Source organism: Corvus hawaiiensis, chromosome 3 (assembly GCF_020740725.1).
Source record: "Corvus hawaiiensis isolate bCorHaw1 chromosome 3, bCorHaw1.pri.cur, whole genome shotgun sequence".
Lineage (NCBI taxonomy): Eukaryota > Metazoa > Chordata > Aves > Passeriformes > Corvidae > Corvus > Corvus hawaiiensis.
The window spans coordinates 19,290,697-19,315,043 of NC_063215.1; the positions used below are offsets into that span (position 1 = coordinate 19,290,697).

The following is a 24,347-nucleotide window of genomic DNA, read 5'->3' on the forward strand; positions in this document are numbered from 1 at the left end:
GGTGCCCACCAAAGCCAGTCATCATTGCCCTCCTGAGCGGAGACAAAGTCAGGGAGAGGTAGCTCACCAGTTGCCATCACAGGCATAACAGAGTTGACCTGGGGAAATTAATTGAATTTACCAATGAAAATCAGAGTAGGATAATGAGAAGCAAAGTAAAGCCTCTTTTCCAGGCTCTACCTTGTCTCTCATGGGGTGCAGGGAGACAAGGAATGAGGATTACAGGCAGTTCATCACAGGTTGTTTCTGCCGCTGCTTCCTCCTCAGGGAAAGGATTCCTTCCCCTGCTCCAGCATGGGGTCCCTCCCATGGGAGACAGTCCTCCATGAACTTCAGTGTGAGTCTTTCCCATGGGCTTCAGTTCTTCACACTGCTCCAGCACGGATCCCTTTCTACAGGGTGCAGCCCTTCAGGAGCAGACTCCTCCAGTGTGGGTCCTCCATGGGGTGACAAGTTCTGCGAGCGAACTTGCTCCAGCATGGGGTCCACACTCCACAGGGCCACAGATCCTGCCAGGAGCCTGTTCCAGTGCACCCTTCCCACAGGGTCACACCCCCTCCTTCAAGCATCCATTTGCTCAGGTGTGGGGCCCTCCACGGGCTGCAGGTGGATCTCTGCTTCACCATGGACTTCCATGGGTTGCAGGGGCACAGCTGCCTCACCATGGACTGCACCATGGGCTGCAGGGGAATCTCAGCTCCAGTGCCAGGAGCACCTCCTGTCCCTCCTTTTTCACTGACCATGATGTCTGCAGAACTGTTCCTCTCACATGTTCTCACCCCACTCTTCTCTGTCTGCAATTACTTCTGCCCAATAACTTTTCTTTTTCCCTCTTGAAAACACCTCCACAGAGGTGTTCCTGCCATCACTGATGGGCTCGGCCTTTGCCAGCAGTGGTTCCACTGTGGAGCTGGCTGGCATTGGCTCTGCTGAACATGGAGGAAGTTTCTGACAGCTTCTCACAGAAGCCACCCCTGTAGCCCCCCCCACTACCAAAACCTTGCCATGCAAACCCAATACACATGGTGTGAACCATAGTAAACAGTTCACACTGGCCTTACTTGTTCCTTCTGGAGTGTGTTTTCCATTGATCCCAGCTTACAGATTTTCCTGCCTCTGTCTCTTCAGGCACATTAATCAATGACCACATCTATGTGAGTGAATAAAACAGACCATAGTCCACTCATTTAATGCTAAGTTCAACTGTTGCATGATTTGGATGCATATAGAGCTAATCTTTTACCTTCCAAAATAGGTTCACCACATTCAAATTCCTTGGAAATGGTCCCTAACCAGCACTTCTTCACTGAATCTCGGCACTGCTGGAGAGCTGCTCAGTCACTCAAAATCATGCCAGGGCCTCACTAAGGGTATAGCAGCATGAGTAATCACATTCCACTTCTTCCTTTATTGCTCTGTCCCTAATTAATTGGGACAGAACAGAATATTAGTAATAGATGGCTATAACCGAAGAGGTAAAGAATCCTTTGTATTTACTTTCTTCTTATACTATGGATTATTACTCAGCCTTCCCTGTCATGAAAACAAAGGGAATGAGACAAATGTAGATTAAAAGCTAGATGAAGGGATAAAAATAAAGGAACAAACACCTTAACTAAAAGCGTTACATTTCAGATGAAGTAAAGTCTGGCACTCATGCACATAGATGTCTTTGTCTTTCCAGATTCCTTGGCACTGAACTCATTGAGGGGATAGAAAGAGAGTCAGGAAGAAGAAATTTCAATGATACCATATTTAGCAGTTCTCTCATCCTCTAGAATGGTAGTGATACTTGCCTCTGTCCCTTCTGCCAGTCGGGTCAGTTTGTTATCAAACCACAAACAGGCTTTCTTTGATAATCAAACACAACTATTAAAAAGTAATTAAATTTACAATGGAGACCAAACACATCTAATAAGATACAATTCTCTCCATGTAAATCATGCGGTCATAAGCATATATCCCGTCCAAAGTATCCATACTATCCCATTCACACCAGGCTTTCCTGATACATCTTCGTCTATCCACAACCTAAAGCTACTCCTTTTGGGTAGCTCCTCGTTCCTTCCTCCCTGCAGTTCCTACTGTGTCATACTAAAGATACCATTGAAATTCAGCAAGGATCAACTTGAAACTTTTGAGTAAAAGCAATAGGGATAGGATTCACCCCATCTGTTTAATTGATGACTAGTTAAGAGAAATAGTCACTTTTAGGGGATAATTCAGCCTATCTACTATAGATACCTAGGTTAGGATGAAAAATCAAATCCCAGGATGTATGGTTTTGTCCATTGCCTGTAAATGGAATCTAGATGTATAGTTCATATGGAGACATGTTCAATATGGACATCTGACACTGAGAGCTCTGAACTAAAACAAAACTAGTAAAAAGAGATGATGTATCCCTATACTAAATATTCCAATCTGTCTTCTCAGAGATTTGTGTGTCAGAAAGAAAATATTGCTTTATAAATGGAAAATGTGTTCTTCAGGCTGCATCCTTTGTAAAGAAATGAATATGGAGAGGGATGTAGGCACAGGTCACTGTCTCTGGAGCAGTCTTAGGAATAGCCCCATGAGAAGCTCCGTACCAGGAGCTCTCTTGAGTGGGTGTTCTGCTGTCGGTGCAGCTGGTCCTCTGCTCCCCTGCTGTCTTCCTGCTGTATCCCAGTATCTGGAGAATAGCTTTGGCTTCCTCATTGCCTGCTGCCCTGCTGAGCTGTGGAAACCTTAGAGAAAGCAAGAAACTGCCAAACTCCACTGAATCATTATAAGGCTATGAGACAGAATATCTCGCCTCCCTCATATAGACATCCTGGGGAGAAAAAGTAGGATGAAATGAATACCAGTCATCAGCTAAAGACATCTCATTATCTGCCCAGACAGAAGTCAATTCAAAAACGATTAAGGGCTGCCTGAACCTGATTCACAAAGAAGTGTGGTCCAGGTGGGAGTGACTGGCTAAATTGTACTGCCCTTGCAAACCCAGCATATCCACTTCTGTTCACAGATAATCTCAGCAAGTTCCTTCTTGAACCTAAGCATATGCCTCCATACCATATATTTCAGACACTGCAAACCAAACAAGCAGGCTTCATACCAACCAGGGACCTTTCCTACTTGAAGGTAACCAAAATGTATTTTCTGCTGTCTCTGTGGTGGAGGAAAAAAAAGATAATTCCCAGAAAAATCATTGCCTTTTGACTTCAGGAAATAATGTTTGGCTGTCAGGATGAAAAGACTTGAGAAACAGAAATCAAAAGGAAAAGAAATTATTATTCCAGTTTATGCAGCACTTACACTTTTTTATGTGGAGCAATAGGCCCAGTTTTGGGCTCATCAGCACAAGTCTTGAAATATTGGAGTCCAGTGATGAACAACCAGGATGATTAAAGAACTGGACCACATGTGCAGAAACCCTGAAAAAAGCCCAGTTTGTTCACTTGAGGAAGAAAAAGCTAAGGGGGAACTTAGACTTGTCTTCAGCTACCTGTGTGGAGAGTGGTGAGAAGATGTAAGTGTGTAGCATAAGAATAAGAGACAAGACACAAGTTGTAACAAAAAAAATCCATGTGGAAATAAGAATGAATTTCTTACCATGAGGGTGGTCAAACACTGGAATAGATTTCCCAGAGATGCTGTGGTACCTCTATCCTGGAAGAGCTTTAAAGTGGAACTGACAGAACAGGGCCCTGATGATTGCTCTAAGCTGGCACTTTTTTTGAGCAGGTGTTGGACCACATAGCCTCCTGAGGTCCCTTCCAGCCTCAACTACTGCATGATTCCATGGCAGCAGTGCACTGTTAATGGCATGTGACAATCTCTTAAGATCAAAGAAAGGCAGGCAGTATCTTGTGGTGAAATGACAAAATCTTAAACATATTGGCTTGAGTCAGAACCTAGATAACCTTTACGAAGCTCTTGCAGTCTGGCACTTGAAGCAAAATTACCTCAGTCATGATCTTGTCAGAGGAGCTGTCAGATATCCTCAGATCCTTTTCCAAAACTGTACTGATACAAGTAGCTCATAGGGATTTGGAGTGGGAAAAAATGAATGAATAACAAATGACATAAATCTTAAAAGCATGTTGCTCTGTATTTCCTGATTCTCTCTGTCTTTATATTAATAAGAATAACCCAAGTAAGAACATCCATATTCTACCAATACTCTATGTGAACATTGGTTCACATAAATAGGATACTATTCATGCAGGTGTGACATAAGCAGTGGTGTAGTAATAGGTCATACAAGTGCCATAAGCAAAAAAAAATAAAAAATATTATTTCAGGGCATTGGTTATGTAAAACACCTCTGCCTTTAGACAAGAACGCACTGATTTGTGCAGAAAACTAAATCTTCGAAATGCTTTTATACCAAAATAATTTATTAATACTCTTTTAAAAGTGTGTTTAAATGGCAAGAAGATGAATAAAAAAGTAATATCTTTATGAGTTAGTCTTCATGTGTTAGTAATCACTCCACAACAGGAAAGAAATTCAGATCTGTGAGGATCCCTTTTGGTCCTTAGGGAAAAATATTAAAAAAAAAAAAAAGGAAAAAAAATAGTACTTAATTTTTCAGTGAGCAAAACCAGATAAAACATGGAACCTATAGAAAATGAAAAGATCAAAACCTAACAGAAAAAAAAAATAATTAAAATATACTTAAGGCGGCAAATTGTCCATATTTAAAAGTCTGTATGGGCTTGCTGCACTGTAGTCCTCACTATTAGTTTACAATACTGACTCCTACTGTGATGTCCTGTGTTCTTCAGCTCAGAACTTCCTTGCCATGCTTAATGACTTCTACTCTCCATTTATTTTAGTTTGAGCATTGGTTATTAGTTGAATACTGTAATTGTAGGAAAGTCTAAACAGTAAGTCCCAGTATTATAACTATTGTAAGTAGCTGTAGCAGGCTGAGGGGTAGAAGTGAAAAAAAATAATTGAATATAATGGAATAGCTAGAGACAATCAATTAACTAAGTGAACAGTTACCTTTTTCTTTTGACTTTCATTAAGTATATATAAGGTCCATAAAGGAACCAGTTGTTATAAGAACCAAATTACTTGGGTCTTTACATATAGCACTTCCAGTGTAAAAGAACTTCATGAAATTTTGCAGAGATGAAGAAAGGATTCTTCTTGCACATGGTCAACTTCAGGGTTCAGTGCAGCCCTGAATAGGCATATTCAAATGCTTGGGCTCTAATCCAAATCCCATGTCAGTAGGACCATTTAGATTTTTAGGAGACCTTGCCTAGGTCCTTGGAGAGTTACACATGTCCTCTGTTTCTTCCATGAGGAGTCGAGAAGTTGAGAGCTCACTGAGTTTTCCACCTCTTCAGTTTCCTTACTCACAAGATTTTCCCCAAGAAGGCAATGTACAAACAATCTTCTACCTATATTATGCTGTAACTTTCTAAGGTTTACGATTCATTTGTGCCAACATTGTCTTGCTAAATATTTCTCATAGGCCAACCGTCAGAGACTGTAATGTGGAGATGTATGCACGTACTTCACATTACAGCTTAAAAGGAGAAGAATGGTGAGGCAGTAGTATCATGTGCTGAGCATTTAGGAATTGACAGTGGCAAGAGCAGTGAAGTGTTTTGAAACAGGAAATGCTGCCTGGATAATGAAACCATCCATCTGGGCAGGAAGCCTGTGTGACCACATGTAGGTTCAGCTTCTTAGCCATCATGTTTTCCCATACTTGGAAGAAAGTGAGTAATTTGATAAACGGACCACAGATCTGGGAAGTCTTGTTTCTGAAGTCTGTCCTTTGGTAGGAATGTAGCTGCTATTTCTGAAGTATCATTGCCTCTCTCTGCAGAATCTCTCAGTCTAAATGCTATATATTTTCCTTTTCAAAAGAAAGGTGCTGTTTTGCATGACTCCCTACACTAAAACCAGCAAGCCATTTCTTCTGACAAACAATTGCTTAAATTTGGATGTGATAGGAACAAAAGGAGGAAACAGTCAAGGATGTAGAGGCTATAATCCTTATTCTCCCATGACTCCTGGTATGACATGGAAAGAGTCACTCAACTACTCTGTGTCTCAATTTCCCATCTGTAAAATGGGGTTAAAATACCTACCTCACAGGGGTGTTGTGAGGCTTTTTAAAATAATGTTTGTAAAGTGCTTTGAGATCCTTGGATGAAAGGTGCAATAAGAAATCAAATTATTCACTTTTTGTTTAGTGCAATACAAGTGCACTTCTGTTGAAATGGCTAAAGGCTTCCAGCTCTTTATAGCTGTTCTACGCTACTCCACTATAATTTCCTCCTGCCACTTGTTATATCTGCTGAGACTTAAAAAGAACAACTTTACCACCAAGAATATCTAAATTGTCATGGTATTATGCTGATGAGGGCTAGAAAAATCTGATATTCTTTTAAAACTGTGTATTCTTTGTCCATGCAACCCTAAAGTTAACATAAAAGGATGTATTATAACTTTGTGCATTCTTCACCAACACTGGCTAGCTGCTGTCTTTGTGAGACAAACTCAGTCTCTTCACAAAATAAAAACCTTCAGTTGGCATCACTGGTTCCAAAACTTATGCAAGAGGTAGAGTAAGTCTCTAGGTTTTGCAGTCATTTAACAGACAGCCATTAAACAGCACAGTCTAAAGGTAGTTACTGCACTAAAGATCAAATCTAAGGAATCACAGAAATGTGAAATGAAAGCAAGATTAAATTTTACAGAGCTGAATCAAAGAAGAGGCGTAAAGTTCACATAGAGCTGCTAGTGTAGCATACTTCCTAGAAGACCCTTGACTAATATACAAACTGATTCAGTATTTAAAATTCCATATTGATAAACAGATGATACAGGTGCCTCACCAGAGCAAGTTTAGAATCCAACTGTTACTGAGGAGATGACATGGCATATATAAATATCCTTCTCATTAAAATTAACTGCTGCATGGATATAAGAGACATGAGTAAAATAGTTGTTAAAGAAAAAAGATGCAAAAAAAGGCCAAAAATTAAAATACAGGAAATTAATCTTAATTTAAATATTTTGCTTTCCTGCCTGTCTTATCTGGGATTATTGCTTTACACTTTCTTCTCTTCCACTACCTTTTTCTTCTTCATTTTATGATTGAATGGATGGGAGACCAGAAAAGGATGTAGCCAAGCAAATAGAATAAAAAATACTGTAGTTACAGCTTTCACCCAGCTTCCCTACTCAAAAGGAATTTAGATGTCTCCTCTCATATAGTACATGATTCATATTTTGACTTTTCACTTGTGGAGGCAAGGTATAACATATTCCTCCCCTTGGTGATCATTTACAAACACAATCCCCCTTTGTAAGAAACAATCCCTGAAACTTTTCACATTTCAAATGTTGGCTTAGAATAGTCACTGTGTACCTGAGCAGTTCTCAGGATGACTTGAGAAAACATTTTTTTTTCTACTTTGTATTTCAATATCATATTACAGGTAGATTTGGACTGATTTCACCAGTGTTTGTTGATACCTCACCCTAAACTTGAAGGCACTGGCAATTTTGGAGCTATAGCTCATTGCTTCTTTAATTACTTTGATGTTCCTTTGCTGCATCTGACTGCCCATCAGTGTAGTTACAAGAAGCGCCCCACAAAAACCTCAGTTTCTACTGAGCAATCTCCTTGGCATCAGGTTTTATCCTTAATATTTAAATTAATGTGGGACTCATTTGTACATTTTACTTTAGAAAATTATTAGTAGTGTATTTGCTTTTCAAATAGCACAAACTAATTATCCAGTAATTCTTCATTACCTTCTTCTGTGCAGTTATTCAAGATGGACATTTTTCAAATAGGAAGTGGAAGTGTCAATCCTTACTTGTACACTGAAAATCTGATACTCTCATACCCTTAATTTTTGTGGCACCTGAAACATAAATGTGAATTATGATGAGCTTGAAAAACATAGCAACTAAAATGAAACCACCTTTTATGATAAACAGATAACCCACTACTGACTTGAAATACCTTGTGATGTAAAAATACCATACAGTCTTCCTTATTAATTTTCTTTCCTCTATATTCAAGCAGATAATATGTAAGATATAATATTTTACAATATTTTACCATTAGAGCATTTTTTTTTCTAGATAGCCTAGTCATCAACCAGTTCTGCTGCTTAACTACAGCCTACTATCATCCCAGGATCCCTAACCACTGTGTAGAAGAAATACTATCTTGTGGCTGAAATATCAATTATTGTGCTGTTGAGCTTTGTATTTACAACTGATTTATTATTTTGTCTACTGACATAAAAATTATTTTTATCAAACACTATTTCCTATTACCAAAATATTAGTGTACAAGCCACCTACTACCTGAAATTTCCCACTTTGGTTTGTTTAACCCAAAACATGAGTCACACTTTAGAAATTGCTACGTGTTCAGGTGTACTAGTGTTGAAAATACATCTAAGCTGAAAAGATGCTATCAGAAGTTGATGAACTAACTCTTGAGCAGGTGTTAATTATCCTAGCTCTACTGGTTTCTTTCAGTTTGCACCAGCTGAAAAACTGAAAACCTAGCATGTCGCTGTAATGACAGATCTAGGAACTTTCTTTTCCAGTGATGCAAAATGTCAAAATATAGCTTGGGTAGCCGATTATCAAAATATACATTATGCAACGTTCATTACTCGGTAATGAAGAATGTGTGTTTTAAGACTGGGTCTAGGAATGACGTAACTTCTGAGTGAACATGAGATACCAGAAGATGCTCTCTGGATGATATTCATCTGACTGAGTATGGGTATCTTTAAGGTGGGCATCAAGTCTGAGTCCCTTTGTTGTCAATGAAGAGAAACAGGCACTTCTTAGTGGTTATTAGTTTTATTCTCAAGAAGATACCTTAACCAGATCAGGTGGGCTGTGTCCATAAAGTGTCTGCTTCTCTTGCTGACTGAGGATGGAACCATGGAATAGTCTACTCAGATGTAGATGCCTGCCTTGCTCATGTCTAAAGTTAGGTGAGATGAATCTCCCCCTTAGGGCCTCACATTGGCTCCTACTTATTAAGCTCTCCCTCTGTTATTCGACAGTTACTAGAACAAAGCTGAGTAAAATGTGGTAACTCTGCACCATTTTGTTACAGTGCACAGAACAGCAAATAAAAGCCCTATCATACATATATGACCATAAAATTTGGGCTAGCATATTTACTTCAAGTTATATTGCGCATATAATTCCTTCTATCTTCCTTTCATGTAACAACTCTTTTAAAATTCTTAACTTCTCCACAGTTGAACTGAGAGATTTTGATTTTACTGATAGATCCACTAAGTAAAATGCCATTTTAATCTTCGTGTGCAGTTATCGGTCAACTAGTGTTAATGGTGTGTATGGTGTTAAAAAAGTGACATTTTCCTTCTTGGAGTATACTCTTTCTCTTTTGCTGAATGGCATTCATCAGTAAGAGAATAAATCTAGTAGTACTCACTCCTTTGCCATCTACTGTATTTACAGGAAACACGGGAGTGAGGAAACTTGGAAACATAGACAATTATGTCAGCTGAATAATGTGATTGTAATAAATCCCATAAAACTGTGAATATAGAAGTGAAAGGAGAAACATAAGTATTTATGCCATAACATTTAGCAGTAGTAGTAATTAGCATTTTGATTGCCTTTTTCTTATCAGTTCTGTGAAAGAAATTCATGTGAATAGCAAATAAACAAAAAAAGCCCTGTGGACTAAAGAGAATTCCGTTCAAATGGGTCAGCCATAGTGTTCTAGAATTGCTGTATGATTAACAATATTTGACATGCAGTTTGTTTTCTGTCCGTGCAATTGCAACAACAGTTCCAATTGTAGCCACTTTTTTCTTTTCTTTTCCTTTTTCTTTCTTTCTTTGTTTCTTTCTTTGTTTCTGTTTTTTATGCAGAAGACCATCAAATGAATTGTCACAATACTCGAATAATGCAAGACACAGAAAAAGACGATAACAATAATGATGAGTATGATAATTACGATGAACTGGTGGCCAAGTCATTGTTAAATCTTGGCAAAATTGCAGAGGATGCAGCATACAGAGCCAGGACAGAATCAGAAATGAACAGCAATACATCTAATAGTCTGGAAGATGATAGTGACAAAAATGAAAATGTCGGTCGGAAAAGTGAGCTGAGTTTAGATTTAGACAGTGATGTTGTTAGGGAAACAGTGGACTCCCTTAAATTATTAGCACAAGGACATGGTGTAGTGCTTTCAGAAAATATTAATGACAGAAATTATGCAGACAATACTTCACAGCAAGACAATAGGAATATGAACTTTGTAATGCTAGGGAAGCCTGTGAACAATGGACTTACAGAAAAAATAGTGGAGGAGAGTGATGAAGAGGTGTGTCTCAGCAGTTTGGAGTGCTTAAGGAACCAGTGTTTTGATCTGGCTAGGAAACTCAGTGAGACAAACCCACAGGAAAGAAATCAACAGCAAAACATGAACACTCGTCAGCATGTCAGGCAAGAAGATGACTTCCAAGGAAGAACACCAGACCGGAATTACTCTGATATGATGAACCTAATGAGGCTTGAAGAACAGTTGAGCCCCAGATCTAGGACTTTTTCTAGCTGTGCCAAGGAGGATGGTTGTCATGAAAGAGACGATGATACCACCTCTATTACTTCAGATAGGTCTGAAGAAGTGTTTGATATGACAAAAGGTAACTTAACCCTGCTTGAGAAAGCAATTGCTTTGGAAACTGAGAGAGCAAAAGCCATGAGAGAAAAAATGGCAGTGGAAGCTGGAAGGAGGGATAATATGAGATCATTTGAGGAACAGTCTCCAAGACACCTTTCTGGAGATGACAGGAAGCCTAAACCAAGTGACGGCCATGTCAAAAAGCCATATTATGGTAAAGGTAATATTTCTATATACCGTATGTTATGTCATGAGAAAGTGTGAGCTAACATGTTAAGTTTTGCATAGATTTCTGAAATGAAGTTATTAATTCCACATAATGGGAACTTTATTAAAATTGTAGTATGACATGACTGTAAAATAGCATCATGCTATGATTATAAAATAAAAGAATTCATTCTGCAGTGTTAGAAATATGTACAGTATATCATTGGCTAAATTAAAAAAGTAACTTTTCAGGGAAACAAAACAAGAGATCATGTTGAAAGAGGCAAAGATTTTTCTCAAGGTTTTAATATATTTTATAATAATAATTAAGAAAGAGAATTGTGTTGCAAACTATATTGAAGGGGGGGTTTATGTGGCAGATAGTCAATCAGCTATGAAGTGCATATATTACAGATTGGATTGGGTAGGTGGCATCGTGACTTATAAAATTATCATCAAATGACAGTTATTGATGAAGCCTCTCCCATCTAAAATGTAGAATTGCCTGATAGAAATTGAACAGTATCAAAATGACCGATAACATAAGATAGGGGCAGTGACTGCACATTAATTATCTTAAGATAGTAAGGTAATGGAAACCATTTGCTATGCAAGGCATGGTGTGGCCTGGGCTGAGATCAATAGCAATTTCTTTCTTATGTGCATTCCACTTCACTGGTTTCATTCCATTGTGGAAACAGTTAAGGTGCTGCCTTGACCATAATTCAATACAAGAGAAACAAAAAAAACACCCAATAAAAACAAAAACAAACAAAAAAATCCCCAACAGACTAAAGGTTACCTTTTGAATGCCTTTTGATTTGCAGGATTATCATGGTGATGGTGTGTTTATATTATGACACCCCTCTTTAATGTGTTTACATCTGTACATGTAGGGCCGTGTTGTATTAAGTGTTCAATACCTCCTGAGATTCACTGAACACCCCTGATTCCCATTGACTTTAGTGGAAGTTGAGGACGTGGTATTACTTGGGAGATGCTAAACAGAGACTAGGTTTATCTTATATTTGTTGTACAAATATTTGCTTTGCTTTCTACAATTGAGATGGTGGGCATTTTTCTCTTTTTTATAAATCCCTGCTTTGGAAAAGTAATCTGCCTGTGACATTCGTAAAGGCAGACAACATCTTGATCCCAGAAAGTTTTGATCATTTATCACAAGCCTTAAACAAAAGTAATGATCAGTTTTTTAGAAATGCATGTAAATTACTGATGTCAAACATTGCTGCAATGTATTTTAGTGAAGTTTTGTTTGTTCTAACCACAAGTAAATGGTCCAGTGTATGCTGCAGTAACTTTGGGTATTTGGGGAAGACAACTTTATTTAGTTAGTGTATTACTGCATAGCCATGTGGATGTTGTGCTAAATGTTGTTCACATATAACCTATCATTGATGCATTTCCCTTTGAGTATATGTCTCTAAAAAACACAGAAAACATGGCAAACCAAAATTAATTTTTGAAGAGTTTTTTAATTCTGGTATTGTCCAGCCTTTCCAGTCTATATATGGCTGGGTAAACATTTTTGCATATAGACCTGCTGTCTCCAAAAAGCCTATATAATTTCTGACAGTGAGAAATGTATAGATGTCCTGTTTTAGCAAATTCCATAGCTTCTTTGAACCATCCTATTTCTTGGGAGCTGCAGGCTGAATTGATAATATGTCCAAGGCTCAGCCAGGGACTAAATATTCTGGGAGTTCGGACCATGAAACTTTGTGGAGTGGATCATTCTTCCCCTTTTTAATTAAAAAAAAAAAAAAATCCCTTATTTAAAAAAAATGTGGGAAGCATTCTGGTAGTTGTTGAGAGAGGAAGCTTTAAGTAAAATAATTGCTTATATCATTTGTTCTCCAGTGACACGTTATCTTCCAAATACTCCTGGAAGAGATACCTACAGAAGTGTATGATATGGTTAAGTGGAAGCTTTTTGGGTACACAGGTTTGCGGTGAGAACTACTTCTTGGCTTCAAAGATCACTGAAACAACCATTAAGGGACCACTAACCATTTTCCCCCTGCTATTTTAAGCTTTCTAAACGGACTTTCTTCTGAAATTTATGCATTTTAAAACCTTTTGAAGTCCTTTGACAACCTTCACTCAGGAAATACTTCCATTATGGCAAGGAGTGAGAAAAGGTTACAGAGTTCAGTAGAACTGCAATATTTCTCCCAAATAGCAGAAGAGGATTTACAAAACAGTATCCAGTGTTTTGTATAAAGTTGTGAAAGTTTACTCAAATGTCTTCCATTAAAAGCAATGGGAAATTGTGCAAGTGCAATTTTATGCAAGTTTTGAAATCATTAAGAGTAGTATACAGCATCTTTTCTGACTCATTAGACCATAAAGGCTCTTAAGGATCTGATATGTGCTATAACTTTATCATGTAGACTTGAATACAGAGGAGGATTTGCTTGACACTCTAGGATGCAAGTGTCTAGATCCTCAGCTGCTCTAAATTACAATACCTTCACTGACTTTGGTGGAGTTCTAACAATGTCGAGTAGCTAAAGTTCCTCTAGTTTAAAGTCTCTAAAAAGCCATTATGGTCTATTAATCATCTACATTTTTTGCAGTCCTTGAATATTGTTATATTTACATAATTTATACTTCATTTACATTATCTATTCACTTATCTAATACTTTCACACATCCCAAAGTACTTGACTTGATGAGTTGCTTACAGTTGTGTATGTATGTAGCTGTGGGCTTGCTGTTCTAGTGGTCTCAGCACAGGCCTATCTGGCAGGAATTCAAATCCCTCCTCTGACATTTGCTCCTTCTGTGGCCTTGGGTTTAACTTCTTGATCTCTTTCTTCAATTTCCTGATGTATGAGATTATGGTCTTTCCAGGAGTGTTGTGATAACTGTATAGCACATTGGAGATAGATTTATATGTTTATTTGTTATTAAAGAGCATGGAACAAAGAACTGTGTTCTACAGTCAACATGCAAGTTAAGTAAAATAAAACTTTCATAATTAGGGATTCCATTTGCAAAATACAAGGTTTAAGTATGATATTAAATTTTAAGAATGGATTTAAGACATGGAGAGTCATTACAATGAGCTAAAGATTTTCTCTAAAATGAAGCTGGTTTGGATGAACTTGAAAAATAAAAGTATATATAAAATCTACCAGAGGGAAATCAGGGAAAGATAAGTCCACAACAGAATGTGATCTCTGGATTATATTGATTCACGATGAAAAGAATGGGTTGTACGTGAAGTTCTTCAAGTACTGAAATTTCCACCTATTGTACTGAGGGTTCTGTTTGTTGAAGCTGGGATGGAATTTAATGTAAAAAAAGGCTTACTGTAAAATAAGTAGCAAAATCTTATTTTCTGGAGATGAAAGCATAAATACTGAAGCAGAGAAATTACAAGAGCAACATAAAATTATTAAATGAGGCTAGTTCAGATTGGGTATTGAAAGGAATGATAGACTAAAAAATATGTTGGTAATCTTGAGCCAAAATTGTAGCAGTTCGAGTATCCTGAATTTTATCCCTTTAATACTAATATGAAAATCAGCAATAATGTCCAAAACATGGCAATTGTGGTCAAGATGATAAGATGTAATTTGTATCATGTGCTTGGCTGGAAGGATAGGGATGTTACTTTACAGATGTTCTGTTAAAGGAAGTAGCTGATGGAGTTACGTGAGAAAGTTCTAAATCAGAATTAATCTTACCAGTATTCCACTACATTATTGGCAGAAAACTTTATTTTGTGGAAAAAATGTCTAGTTAGACTTTTCTTTGATTTGTAGTCAGAAGATCCAACAACATTCTAAAAGGTCATTAACCTTTCAAGCATATGAATATTCAAATGTTTCATATGCATGCTGGTAATGGCCCAGATTTACAGAGCAAGTGATGCTTTCAGTAATTCTGATTACAATGTTTACTCCACCATAATTTATTGAAGAGAAAGGAATATTTATGTAATTTCACCACTTCACAAAGAATTTAAAGAAAACAAGAGTAATTTCTTCATTGAGCCTTGGAAAAGGGATTTATTTGTGCTGAATTGTGGAATGCTTATGCTGAAGAGCTGGGTTTGCTACTCTCAGGACATTGAACTGCTATGACAGTATATTTGCAGACCTTAATACATGAGGCAAATAAGAATGTAAAGAAGGGAAACTCCAACTAAACAGTTTCCAAATGACCTCGCACCCTTGAGCTAATGCTTGCCAGCAGAACATTGATTGTCAATGCTACGGCTTTGCTATAAAAAGGTCATTTTCCAATCACTGTGAATGGACATTGCCATGATCATGGGAGCCTGAAGTCTGAGAAGAAGATAACAGGATAAAAGTGACAGAACTGTGATAAGAAGTAGAAGGGTTTTTTTTCCAGTTTTCATAATAACATTTACCAAAGAGTAAATGACATGATTAAATGAACCTTCTTAAAGAAATGTGAAAAGACTCATTCACTTGACACATTTGTTGTAAATTATAGATCCCTCAAGAACAGAAAAGAAAGAGAGCAAATGTCCTACCCCTGGGTGTGATGGAACTGGCCATGTAACGGGGCTTTACCCCCATCACCGCAGTTTGTCAGGATGCCCACACAAAGATAGGGTCCCTCCAGAAAGTAAGTTCACATTCTTTCATGGAAACTGGGGATAAAACTACAAAAACTTTTCTAGCATGCTTTTTAAACCTTTTATTTAAAAAGTTAATTTCATTTTTCAGTATGGTTTGTCTCAACTTAGTCAACTGTTCTGTGTTATAATTTTTCCTTTATTCCATCATTTCCATTCTCTACTAACTTTACACTAAAAGTACAACTTTTAAAGCTGTATTCTTTGATTTTGAGAACCTAGGTTATTTTTAAATAGACATATTCAGTCAACAGAGAAAAAGGTTTCCAGAAGATGTGCACTGCTTTTGCTTCTGCGTGCTAATGTCACATCAACTGTCCTTACTGTCTTGTACAGGAATAATTATTCCTGAAAAACTTGCAACCCCTTTCCTTTGTTATTGTTGTGTCTGAAACATAATTTATATCAAACTAGTGCGTATTATAAAAAATAATAATTTGGCTGTTTACTTAGTTACAGAACTCAAGATTTTGAGCAAACATCCCCTTCAGTCACATGGGTGGAACTTCCTGCCATGTCAGCGAATTCTCTGCATAGGAGGTTCACCCATTTGAGCTCATGGACACTCACCTGCAGGCAGAGGGCTTCGTTTCTGGAAGTCCCCTCCTTGGCTGGTGAAATCAGCGTAGTTCTGCTGAAGCTAATTACTCTGTGCTGGTTTTCATCAGGAAGTGTCTAGCTAAGATCCAATTCTCTTTCACACCAGTTTTAAAATGGAGTTATGGATTCCATTCCATATGGACCTAAAATCCTCACTGTCCATCAGCACTTACAGACTTAACGTTGATGAATTTGCAACAGCCTTAAGGAAATGTTTCAAAGACAGTCAGAACTAAAATGGTCCCCAGTTTCCAAAGGAAAGTAGATTCTGATGGACAGGAAAACAGAAGTAGATTAGCACTGCAAGAGTGGCAGACATAACAAGTCTCCTCTTTCATGGCACAGTGGCTTCTTCCAGAAGTAAAGTGATGAGGAAGTGCATTAGGAAACTTTGCTGTAGTTCGGTTGGTCTCTGAATACAGTAGAACAAATAAAGTAATTTCTCTGCTTTCCAAGACCCTGTAATTTTCTGAAACACAAATATTTATTCAGTTGCTCAAAGTTCTATCATTTTTCAAATGGTAAATAAAAAGCTCTTGTAAATCAAAGAAGAATATAGCTTTAAACTGTTTGCATGCTCTTGTACCTACTAAAATGACAAAGGTGAGCTCATCTTTTTTTTTTCCTGTGATGTTGGCCTTGTGAAGCATGTTTCAAGAACAGCTTTGAATATTAGGAATTTCAGAGTGAAGCTTTTGCATCTATACACATTTTATCACACTGATGATGGGGTGATGATGATGATGGTTATCTTCTAATGAGTATATATGATTTAATTCTCAAGTCTCTGAACAGCTTTTATTCAGTTCTTAACTCAGTCAAGGTATCTACTTATTTTATTAGATCTTTTTTTTTTTTTTTTGAGTGAGAACTAAATACAGGCTTCCAGACAGCTTCTTGTGTGAGAAAATCAGAACTTCACAAGGGCTGGATGGCCATTTCCCATTGAATGATGTACTGCCATCCAGCTCTGAGACATGGATTCAGATATGCCTCATGTCATAACAAACTCTTCAGTGTTCCCAAAAAGTTCTTGATAATTTGGTCCTTCATAGCATGAGCTTTATGATTTAGAGGGATACTGCTCTGAGCAGCCTTAGAGTAAGTTTTCCATCCAGCTTGCAGTAGTTGCAGATGTAAATCACTTTACTTGCTTAAGCTTGTACCACTTATTTCTTTTTTACATTTTTTTTCTGCCATCCCTCAATTTTAAGTGCTTAATTTTGGTTCTTAGTATTTTGAAAAAAAAATCACATTTGTAGAGAATACAAGTGAAAATTAAAGGATCCATTCTGCTCGCCATATAGATATGAATGATGTATCTGTATGGAAGCGAGCAGAACTGGCCCCTAGCTCAATCAGGCTGCCTTATAGTTAGGGTTAAATTCTGTTCAGGGTTGTACTGAGGTGTGTTTCAAATAATTGAGTGTTCTACCAGTATAACTTGAGAGCAGATTTTCAGCTCATGAGTTTGATACTGTGTTTATAAAGCTATGTGTTAAGAATACATACGTTTCCTGAAAGAATTTTTCTAGTCCGTAATTTTGTTTTGTATGGTTGCCAGCTCACCCTTTACTGTTGAGCTGATCTTTGCTCAGTGGTTTTGTATGAAGAAGATGTTGGGCGTCTTCTGCTTCACTGTTGCACCAGAGATGCATTTGTTTATAGGTTCTGTACCCTCCATAACTTTCACTGTTGCCCTGTGTTAATGAGCATAGGGTCACAATACTTACTTCCCTCATCAGGCTTTATTGGCTATGTGTGTCACGTGTATTTTGAGGAATGCTGGTTGTTAATGAATCCTGCTTTGTTTTAAAATGGTTTCATATATACTGGGATTTGATTTTTTTTTTCTTGTTTTCATACTCTGCTGTTTTCTCTTACTCTCCTTGTCAAGTTCTTGCCATGCATGAAAATGTTCTTAAGTGTCCTACACCAGGCTGCACAGGCCGGGGCCACGTAAATAGCAACAGGAATTCCCACCGAAGGTAAGGATGCCGTCGCTGGACACCAATCTAGAGGGAACAGTGCCTCCGAACTGCAGCCCTTCTGGCAGTCCATTGGTGGGGGGGAGTGAGTGTGTGTCGTTGTTTTGTTCTGAAGATTGACAGATGGTGCTTCGTGTGCTTTATCCATTTTTAAGAGTAACATTTATTCATGTATTTTCTGAGGAGAACGAGTGTGCATTTGCTGTAGTATGGATGAATTGATCCACAGAAGACATTTTAAGCATCCTTAGCTTTGAGTGGACTTTTTTGTTTGTTTGTTTGATATTTGCTGAACAGCAGTGATACAAAACAAGTGCCATGACTCCTCATGGGTGTGTTGCAGGGAGAAAGAAGAGTCTGTCAACATCATCAGGACTAGGACACAGTTCTTGTTCTCACACTTCACTCTCCTCAGAGATTATTTTATAGTGCATGAAAAAATCTACTGTAATCCTAAAAATATTGGGCTTTTTTAATACATGAGAAACAGCATTTTAAGTACACAGGTGTTAACTTTCTTACTGACCACAGTCTCAACCCCAAAGTACTTATTCAGCTAAACTGAATGAGAATCTTTGCTGTTTAAGAAATATTAGGAAAATGTCTCATTAAATTTAAAAATGAGAAGGTAGAATTATTAGAAGTAAGTATTCCAGTAAAAAAAAAAAAAAAAAAAAGTTCAAGGCAAAAAGCAACTTTTCTATAGTTTCCTAAGATTAGTAATAGATTCTTAGGGAAGGGATGCTATTGCCAATTCAATTCTGTCAAAAAAATTTTCAAAATGTTACTGTTCCACAAAATGTTCCACACTTCATAGTTTTCCCACAGAGCAATAATTAAATCTTGCCTATTTCTTTACAATTTTAAAAATCCATAAAATGTGGATAAGAGGGTAAAAGGAACTGTGCAGTGTTCCTGGTATTGAATTCCTTTTTACTGTTAATTGTAGCACGAAGGCTTAAGGGACTACAGTTACTGGACATTCAGTGTTATCAAGCTCTGGGTTACCACAGCCCCTCATATCAGCTGCATTTCCCCCAGAAGACTCTTGTGAGTACCAGCCTGTCTGCAATAAGCTCTGGTACCCCTTTCTTCTCTGCAGTGATGCTGCCAGTAGATGCAGCAAAAACCTCTGAGAAGGCTTTATGGGAATTACTGCTGCTTGAAGCAGCATTCACTTCTGGTTGAATATCCACTAGAATATTTGAGGTGTCTGAGGAAGAGCATGTCAGTGGAGTGCAGCTGCCCTCTGGCATGACTCCAGAGCTGCACAGAGCTCCCTCACCCTCTGCAGAACTAGGGCAGCGAGGGCGGGTGGCGAGGGGGAGCGCTCTGCAGTCTGTGCTCACCTCTTTCTGCAGCTTTTGGGGCATTTTTCTCTACTTCATTTTTTTTCTTTTTTTTTTTTTCTACTTATTTCCTGTAAAGAAGGGAACATCTGGGAATGCACTGATTTGCCTTTCATTTTAATTTCTTTTCCTGTGGAGAGCACGGAGAGCTGCGGTCACATAAGCGTTCAATAGACTGTGACAAGGAAAGGAACCCCTCCATTGTCAGGTCACGCGGTTTTACAGCTTCACTAAGAGCACCATCTGCTGGCATCAATGTATTTATTTTTCTCAGTTCTAAATCTTTTCTGTAAGAATCAGGCTTATTATTGCCACTTCAATAAGAGTTCAGCATTTGCAAATTTAATTGAATTTCCAGTGCAGAAATGCTTTTCATTTTGCATCATCTATTATTAGAAAGTGTAGTGGCTGAAATTCATGAACAAACACTAACAGTTGACATGTAGATTTAGCAACCCAAGGCAAAATTTTGCACTCATTTATATGCCTAGCAAAAAGATTGGAGTTAATGGAGCTGAATGAGGTGTGAAGCAGCACAAGATTTGGTCTATATGGTATTGTCATTTAATTGTCTTCAGGAGCCATTTCATTGGCAACATTTGCAGATGCATAAAGGTCACAAGTCTGCTAGCAGAGCTGCACAGTAGATTCCAGTTTATATTCTCCTCTCCTACTGGTATGTTCCCTGGCTGACATCCATGAATAATCTACCCATGTACTGTGAGAGAAGAACAGATGTAAGATTTACCATGCAACTTTGAAAGCAGAAGAAAGGAAGTCTATTCTAGAGAAAATACACGTGACCAAAACACTTTTGGAAACCCTTTTCCTTCAGATTCTTCCTGATGCTGGCTAAGGAGGAGAAGGAGTAATTGGATCAGTGCTATAATGTGAAACTATGCAGGACAAGACAATTAAATTTCCTTTCTGTAATTGCAGCCTCTCTGGATGTCCTATTGCTGCAGCAGAGAAACTGGCTAAAGCTCAAGAGAAGCATCAGAACTGTGATGTGTCAAAATCAAACCAGGCATCAGATCGGGTTTTAAGGTATTAGAAATCACTATAATACTTATTCTTATGCAGAATTCATCACACATTCACCTAATTTGAGAATTTATATTTATATACGTTGTATATACATATATATCTCCTTTAAAGAAGAGTTAGAATTAGGGCTTCTGGATCCAATTCTCACAGTGTATTTTTCCCACTCAATTTTCATGGGGGAGGGTTGGTAATTTTGGCAAATACATGTAAAGCTGAAAAGCTCATTTTTGTCTTAGGCATTGTTTGGTGTAAAGATGACTGCTGGAGTGCAAAGTCTAAGAACAGTGTGAAAAAAGTTGGTATCTTTTGGGAATAAACTAATATTTACCGGTAAGTCTTGGTTTTTTCAGCAGGCTTTTACTAGTAAATATCAGTTTAAATTAAACCAGAAGCCCTATGTGCATTACGAAACTGGTAGTACACCTTTTGGCAGGACACTTGAAAAAGTACCAGATATAGCTTAGATTCCAAAATAACATCAGGTTTAGTTCTTTGTGTCTGCTCCCCCCATTCTCTGCCAGGAAGGACAGAAGGAGAGAAAAATTGTCCTAAATTTTTATATGGGAAGGACCTTCAACCAATTTTTTATCATTTATACTCCTTTTCTTCATCCATATAGGATTCTACATTTATCCAAAGTTGTATCCAGCTTTGTGCTATTGTCTCCTCTTCTGAGATATGTAGGTGGAAAAAATATTATTTCTGAGGAGCTGAAGTGTGAAGGATACATGTAAAGGAATCAAACTTCTGCATGATTTTACCAGCCTTATGCTGATGATGCCCCAAAAGCTGCAGAATTTCTGCGTGGATACTGCATTATCTGTGGGCTGGGATAGGTACATCCCTCCCAGCTGCCTCAAAGAGCGTGGGGGAAGTGCTGCAGCTTTAGTTTCCAGACTTTCCTACTTATCCCATAGGTTTCTTAGTCTTTAGCTGTCTTCTAGATTTAAGAACCAATTGGGCTACTTAAAAGTTTTCTACTGTATTATCAACACCATTCTTTGAATATTCTCTTAAAAGTACATCTAATCTTGATGGTCTTTTCAAAAACCAGTATTTCCATGGAGCTGAAAATGTAGAATTATGGTTCACATCTACAGAAGATTTTTCGTCATTCCTGTTGACTTTGCTTTCCTTCCGCAGATTGCTTTTGATGGGCTTTATCTTAACTGCCCCTAATTCAGTTTGCACAGCTTGGCATACAACATGCCAGAGAGATTTCTTAGAGAAGAGTTCTTCAAAGCACATTAGTAAAAAAACCTCCACTCTTTGAGGGAATAAAACAGTTTCTTACTTGATGGAAAAAGATCAAAAATGCAGTGGCTTTTACCACTGCTCATTACAGAGAATCCACTGAAGTCAGTAGCCATAGAAGGCAACTGCTCAAAAGCAGCATCCAGTTTGCTGGCAAACTCCCTAGGAAGTTGTTCTGCAATCTAAACTTCGCTTGTGAGCTGCCTTGTGTTTCAGGTTTTATAGGCAACTCAGATAGTTCTTTCATCTTGTTTCCTGCTTCCCTTTTACCTTTAAGTCATTGAAGTATTTAAGATGAACTTGGCAACTATTTATAATATTTGCGTGCAGGCAATTGATGGGCAGATGGAGATATTTTAAGAGTAAATCTTGAATATTTGTCTTCATCCCAGTTTCCATCCTACCTGCATTTGAATGTTATTACTTAAAAAGAAATCAAATTCATAGGACTTCTATTTCACTGAAATTTTGGATTTGCATCAAATGTTCAGGATCTGAATTTCAGGTTTTTTTGCTAAATGTAGATCATCTTGAAACAGGATCAAACTATTATTCATATCAACTCATTGTATAAATAAGCCCACTGCATTTTGTGAGGAAGAAGTGTCTAAAGGAATGAGCATTCATAAATCAAAGGGAATAGTATGACTAATATGATTTGTTGGGTGATCTTTACATAAATATCCTGGCTAAATTCTATGAAAATAAATTCATTCAGAAAAATGTGATATAATATTCAAAACTTATTTCTTACTATTTTTCACATTTCATTTTGTCAGCATGATGATACTTCCGATCTCAACTGAATTTATGTTCCTGTGACAGTTGCTTCCATTTCCTCTGGTTATAAATGCATTACATAAAAGGAATAAAAATAAAAAATACTTGATTATATAATTCTTGATTCCAGCAGAAGCACCTCAGGTGTGCTGTTCATCATCCTCAGCTCCTGCTAAATGCTGTAGGTAGACATGCAGTGTTGTGTAGCAGTTGCTTCCTACAACCAAGTCATGTAACACTTTTTTATAGAGGTAGGATTTGCAGGATCTGACCTTTGTTTGCCTACTTTGAGCTGATGACTTCTGTGTCCACATGCAGAAGATGGTGTGACAGTGGAGTTCACTGCAGCATTCTTTCACTGAGGTTTCACAAGTTTCTCAAATGACTGAATAACATCAATCAGGGCTTCTTCTGACTGTCTGCCCTCATCCTAAACGAAAGAGATACTTAACCAAAACAGTTTTATTTTGTGTTCATTCTCAGGACCTTCCTTGAAGTGTGCATCTCTGTGTCAGGAATCGCAGCTCCTGCCAGAACCTTGCATTTAAGGATGAGCAGGACCTGCAAGGCAGCAGCTGAGAGTCAACAGGGCTTCTGAGACTCTTCCGTGTATTTCTCAAGATGAATATGGATTTGTATATCGAAGGATGAAACAGGAATAGTTACTTTTGCAAGCACAGAGGAAAACAGCATACAACTCTTTTGGAAGAAATTCAGAGGAAGCTCCATAAATTAGGTGGAGCTTCCAGATCTATTTTTTCTTTTTGACATGTAAAGGAATTTGTCCAAACTTCTTCTGTCAGTCCGCTTGCCCCTCTTTAATTCACCTCCCAAAAGAAAATGTTTGCTATGTAATGCAATTACATGGGGAAAGGGAAACCTTGAAGTATTTTAAAACAGAATTTTAAAATACTTTTAGCTGCAGGATACATTTAGTGGTATTAGAATTAATTTTGTCCAGGCTTTGTTCAAGGAAATATATATTGTTTGTCTGCTGAAAATAACCAAACTAAGGAAATGCAATAATAATTGCTGTCTCTTGAGTACAAGAAATAACTAAGATTTTCTAATCTGAACTATAAATTATGCACAGACATAGTAAACTGAACTGCATCTAACAAACTGTACATATCTTTAATTTCTAGGCCCATGTGCTTTGTTAAGCAATTGGAGATCCCTCAGTATGGCTACAGAAACAATGTCCCCACCACCACACCCCGCTCCAACTTGGCCAAGGAACTAGAGAAATACTCTAAGACTTCGTTTGAATATAACAGTTATGACAACCATGCCTATGGCAAGAGAGCCATAGCTCCCAAGGTGCAATCCAGGGATATTTCCCCCAAAGGATATGATGGTAGGAGGTGCACACTCTTATACATGAGAGACAAGTTTGCAGTTAATCATGTTGTTGTATATGTAAACATCATACAAATAAGACATGTTTTCATGTTCATACAGTATTATGAGGAATGCTATCATATGTAAGTTGTTTTAAAGGCCTTCTAAAAAAAGTGTTGTTTTATACGGTGCTTGCTTCAGGATTGTTGCACTGGCAAAAGACATCTCCAGCTATTGAGCTCCTGGGATGTATTGAGATGGCAATAAAAGCTAAGTAATAGAGATAATCCTTATGTTACTATCTGGGAGACCTGGCCTCAAGGGTCACATTAGGATTCTTGCCTCCGTACAGTAGTTCAGGTAATCCAGAAAGATAACACACTTGCTTTGTGGGGATACGGAAGTAGAAAACCCGTGTCTCACTGCGCTTCCAAAATCACTGCTACATACTTAAAGAGGCATTTCTGCTTATTTTTTCCTCATAAAGA

The 24,347-nt window shown here is 37.8% G+C and overlaps 1 protein-coding gene across 17 annotated transcripts in view; it reads left to right on the top strand.

The window, feature by feature from the left end:
• The window catches only part of MYT1L (myelin transcription factor 1 like), a 309,348-nt gene that overhangs the window by 216,970 nt on the left and 68,031 nt on the right, over positions 1-24,347 (top strand). For 7 of the 17 annotated variants that reach the window (XM_048296661.1, XM_048296659.1, XM_048296662.1 and 4 more), the window contains 5 exons: positions 9,903-10,880; positions 15,356-15,490; positions 17,998-18,088; positions 20,377-20,484; positions 23,664-23,875. In XM_048296661.1, coding sequence (XP_048152618.1) covers positions 9,903-10,880; positions 15,356-15,490; positions 17,998-18,088; positions 20,377-20,484; positions 23,664-23,875 — 1,524 coding nt within the window. The remainder of the gene's footprint in view (positions 1-9,902; positions 10,881-15,355; positions 15,491-17,997; positions 18,089-20,376; positions 20,485-23,663; positions 23,876-24,347) is intronic. The other 10 variants (XM_048296660.1, XM_048296676.1, XM_048296665.1 and 7 more) reach the window with 5 other exon arrangements.